Source organism: Oncorhynchus keta, chromosome 28 (genome assembly GCF_023373465.1).
Source record: "Oncorhynchus keta strain PuntledgeMale-10-30-2019 chromosome 28, Oket_V2, whole genome shotgun sequence".
NCBI lineage: Eukaryota > Metazoa > Chordata > Actinopteri > Salmoniformes > Salmonidae > Oncorhynchus > Oncorhynchus keta.
The window spans coordinates 81292686-81297179 of NC_068448.1; the positions used below are offsets into that span (position 1 = coordinate 81292686).

General features: G+C 49.7%; 1 protein-coding gene across 1 annotated transcript; it reads right to left on the reverse strand.

Annotated features, from left to right (window-relative positions):
* Window positions 1-2727: 2727 nt before the first annotated feature.
* LOC127913038 (S-antigen protein-like) lies at window positions 2728-3732 on the reverse strand. The gene is made up of 2 exons (XM_052484258.1): window positions 3571-3732; window positions 2728-3480 (listed from the first exon to the last, which is right to left on the reverse strand). Exons 1-2 carry the CDS (start codon window positions 3730-3732, stop codon window positions 2728-2730), a joined length of 915 nt encoding a protein of 304 aa, XP_052340218.1.
* Window positions 3733-4494: the final 762 nt, after the last annotated feature.

The following is a 4494-nucleotide window of genomic DNA, read 5'->3' on the forward strand; positions in this document are numbered from 1 at the left end:
CTGTGTTGAGTGCTGTCTCTGTGTTGTCTCCGTGTTGAGTACTGTCTCTGTGTTGAGTACTGTCTCTGTGTTGACTGCTGTCTCTGTGTTGACTGTGTTTAGTACTGTCTCTGTGTTGAGTACTGTCTCTGTGTTGAGTGCTCTGTGTTGTACTGTCTCTGTGTTGAGTACTGTCTCTGTGTTGAGTACTGTCTCTGTGTTGAGTACTGTCTCTGTGTTGAGTGCTGTCTCTGTGTTGAGTACTGTCTCTGTGTTGACTGCTGTCTCTGTGTTGACTGCTGTCTCTGTGTTGAGTGGTGTCTCTGTTTTGACTGCTGTCTCTGTGTTGACTGCTGTCTCTGTGTTGACTGCTGTCTCTGTGTTGAGTGCTGTCTCTGTGTTGAGTGCTGTCTCTGTGTTGAGTGTCTGTCTCTGTGTTGAGTACTGTCTCTGTGTTGAGTGTTGTCTCTGTGTTGAGTGCTGTCTCTGTGTTGAGTGCTGTCTCTGTGTTGAGTACTGTCTCTGTGTTGAGTGTTGTCTCTGTGTTGAGTGCTGTCTCTGTGTTGAGTACTGTCTCTGTGTTGAGTACTGTCTCTGTGTTGAGTGCTGTCTCTGTGTTGAGTACTGTCTCTGTGTTGAGTACTGTCTCTGTGTTGAGTACTGTCTCTGTGTTGAGTAGTGTCTCTGTGTTGACTGTGTTCTGTGTTGAGTACTGTCTCTGTGTTGAGTACTGTCTCTGTGTTGAGTACTGTCTCTGTGTTGAGTGTTGTCTCTGTGTTGAGTACTGTCTCTGTGTTGAGTACTGTCTCTGTGTTGAGTACTGTCTCTGTGTTGACTGCTGTCTCTGTGTTGAGTACTGTCTCTGTGTTGAGTACTGTCTCTGTGTTGAGTACTGTCTCTGTGTTGAGTACTGTCTCTGTGTTGAGTACTGTCTCTGTGTTGAGTACTGTCTCTGTGTTGAGTACTGTCTCTGTGTTGAGTACTGTCTCTGTGTTGAGTACTGTCTCTGTGTTGAGTACTGTCTCTGTGTTGAGTACTGTCTCTGTGTTGAGTCTCTGTGTTGACTAGTGTCTCTGTGTTGAGTACTGTCTCTGTGTTGACTAGTGTCTCTGTGTTGAGTACTGTCTCTGTGTTGACTGTCTCTGTGTTGACTAGTGTCTCTGTGTTGAGTACTGTCTCTGTGTTGAGTACTGTCTCTGTGTTGACTAGTGTCTCTGTGTTGAGTACTGTCTCTGTGTTGACTAGTGTCTCTGTGTTGAGTACTGTCTCTGTGTTGACTAGTGTCTCTGTGTTGAGTACTGTCTCTGTGTTGACTAGTGTCTGTGTTGAGTACTGTCTCTGTGTTGACTGCTGTCTCTGTGTTGAGTACTGTCTCCGTGTTGAGTACTGTCTCTGTGTTGAGTACTGTCTCTGTGTTGAGTACTGTCTCTGTGTTGAGTGTCGTCTCTGTGTTGACTGTTGTCTCTGTGTTGAGTACTATCTCTGTGTTGAGTACTATCTCTGTGTTGAGTACTATCTCTGTGTTGAGTACTGTCTCTGTGTTGAGTACTGTCTCTGTGTTGAGTACTATCTCTGTGTTCACTACTGCCTCTGTGTTGAGTACTACAGCACAATGAGTTTTTCCAGCCTTGCAGTTTTTCTCCAGCCCTCACAGTGGGTGTATCTCCAGACGCCCCACTGAAGCCCCAATGTCCCTCTCCAAATCCATCTCCAATGCTTTTTGTAATGACTCGGGATGAGCCAGCTGGGTCTGTGTGTGAAGTAATAGAGAGTGCATGTCTGAACTGGTCGCTTGCCAGCTCGCTCTGCACAGAAGGAGGCATGCGGGGCCGGTTGTTTAGGGCCCCCAGCTGCTAAACAAATATATATATATAAACAAGGAACTCAGTCAGGGTCTCAACTTACTGTTGAGAGTAAAAATAGTAGAATACACAAGGTGCGATTTCTAAATGTGGTTGTGCATCAGCAGTCTTTTCTCTTGGTATGTCAGTCACTGACACTTTCTCAATTAACCATGTCAGCTAACAATTTTTTTGCTTGGTCGTTAGTCTCTAGCCAGCTATCTAAACGTGTAGCAATCATGTCTGAATATCGACCGAGAACACAGGGCTCATGCCCAGGGGCCCTGACCTGGAGGCCACTAAACATTTCTGCCTCGAAGTGGGGGGGGGGGGCAACCCAACCACATCTTGCTTAGGGCCCCCAAAAGGCTAGAGCCATTTCTGGGTTCATGCAAGCATATGCCCGCTGAGTGAACCTCTCGATGTCATTGGCTAGCACCCCTAGTGGCCCCCCTGCCTGCCTGAGCCTATTACTCAGTTCAGAGAAGAGCAGCTCTGGTTGTAAACAATGTTTAAAGCACCTCTTCAGTGCTCCAGCTAAAGCCCAAAATCACGCCTGTTCTATGGGCTAATCTGTATCAAACAGGACAGGACATTGTCCGTGATGCACAACGCTAGCTGCCTTATCTTCATCCGTCCAACCACTGAATGAGCTAATCAGTATCAAACACGACAGAACATTGTCCGTGATGCACAACGCTAGCTGCCTTATCTTCATCTTCATCTTCTTCCGACCACCCACTGAATGAGCTACCAGTTCAAACCCGCCTTACCAGAATACTTCGGGGTCGACCGGGGACTGTGCATTGCCATGTTTGCTTACATTCTCGAGCCCCAGCCTTCCCATCATGCAGCAGTCGACATCACACTAATGCAGCTTCAGCCACCATCCGTCAAACAGTCTCTTTCAAGTAGGGCTTGTGTCCCGATGCCCTTGCAAACTCTTTCGCCAGATCCTCCGATATCCATCCGCAACCTCCTTCACCCTTGGGGCCTCCTTCACTCTTGGGGCCTCCTTCACTCTTGGGGCCTCCTTCACTGGGGCCTCCTTCACTCTTGGGGCCTCCTTCACTCTTTGGGCCTCCTTCACTGGGGCCTCCTTCACTCTTAGGGCCTCCTTCACTGGGGCCTCCTTCACTCTTGGGGCCTCCTTCACTCTTGGGGCCTCCTTCACTCCTCCTTCACTCTTGGGGCCTCCTTCACTCTTGGGGCCTCCTTCACTCTTGGGGCCTCCTTCACTCTTGGGGCCTCCTTCACTCTTAGGGCCTCCTTCACTCTTAGGGCCTCCTTCACTGGGGCCTCCTTCACTCTTGGGGCCTCCTTCACTGGGGCCTCCTTCACTCTTGGGGCCTCCTTCACTCTTGGGGCCTCCTTCACTGGGGCCTCCTTCACTCTTGGGGCCTCCTTCACTCTTGGGGCCTCCTTCACTCTTGGGGCCTCCTTCACTGGGGCCTCCTTCACTGGGGCCTCCTTCACTCTTGGGGCCTCCTTCACTCTTGGGGCCTCCTTCACTGGGGCCTCCTTCACTCTTGGGGCCTCCTTCACTCTTGGGGCCTCCTTCACTGGGGCCTCCTTCACTCTTGGGGCCTCCTTCACTGGGGCCTCCTTCACTGGGGCCTCCTTCACTCTTGAGGCCTCCTTCACTGGGGCCTCCTTCACTCTTGGGGCCTCCTTCACTCTTGGGGCCTCCTTCACTGGGCCTCCTTCACTCTTGCCTCCTTCACTGGGGCCTCCTTGGGGCCTCCTTCACTCTTGAGGCCTCCTTCACTCTTGGGGCCTCCTTCACTGGGGCCTCCTTCACTTCACTCTTGGGGCCTCCTTCACTCTTGGGGCCTACTTCACTGGGGCCTCCTTCACTCTTGGGGCCTCCTTCACTGGGGCCTCCTTCACTCTTGGGGCCGCCAAGAAGCATTTTCAGTCCCTTTTCACTAGATAATCCAAGTAGCCACTATAGGCAGCTAGCTAACTCAATTTTTTTGTTTTTACTTCTGACAGCAATGTAATGACCTCGATAAATTATAAATGAGCCAACGTCTACAACAGTTCTTGTGTTCTCATATTAAAAGGATTTATTGAACTGTCTGCAGCCTAAGAAAAACCTCCCCAGACCCGTTTTCCCCTCATGCCTTGTTTTGAGGATTAATTTAAGATAGATAGATGATGCACTAGATACTAGAACTCTTGTGTATTTTATTGCACTTTATTGCACTTTATTGCACTAGCTGTTAGTTTTTGAGCACTGGGTTAATGAGTCTCGTCATGGCAAGTTGTTATTGTAGTTTTTCCTTGCTGAGTCCTTGTGTACTACACACTGTCATCTCCTGAGTCCTCACGTACTGCACACTGTCATCTCCTGAGTCCTCACGTACTACACACTGTCATCTCCTGAGTCCTTGTGTACTGCACACTGTCATCTCCTGAGTCCTCACGTACTGCACACTGTCATCTCCTGAGTCCTCACGTACTACACACTGTCTCCTGAGTCCTTGTGTACCTGTCATCTCCTGAGTCCTCACGTACACACTGTCATCTCCTGAGTCCTCACGTACTGCACACTGTCATCTCCTGAGTCCTCTGTCACACTGTCATCTCCTGAGTCCTCACGTACTGCACACTGTCATCTCCTGAGTCCTTGTGTACTGCACACTGTCATCTCCTGAGTCCTCACGTACTA

Bases quoted from the DNA above. Each gene is read 5' to 3' on its own strand.
- LOC127913038 (XM_052484258.1), bottom strand. From the start codon at position 3,732: ATGCTTCTTGGCGGCCCCAAGAGTGAAGGAGGCCCCAGTGAAGGAGGC. The intron at 3,481-3,570 runs GTGAAGGAGGCC...GGAGGCCCCAAG, and splicing joins GAGTGAAGGAGGCCTCAAGA to AGTGAAGGAGGCCCCAGTGA.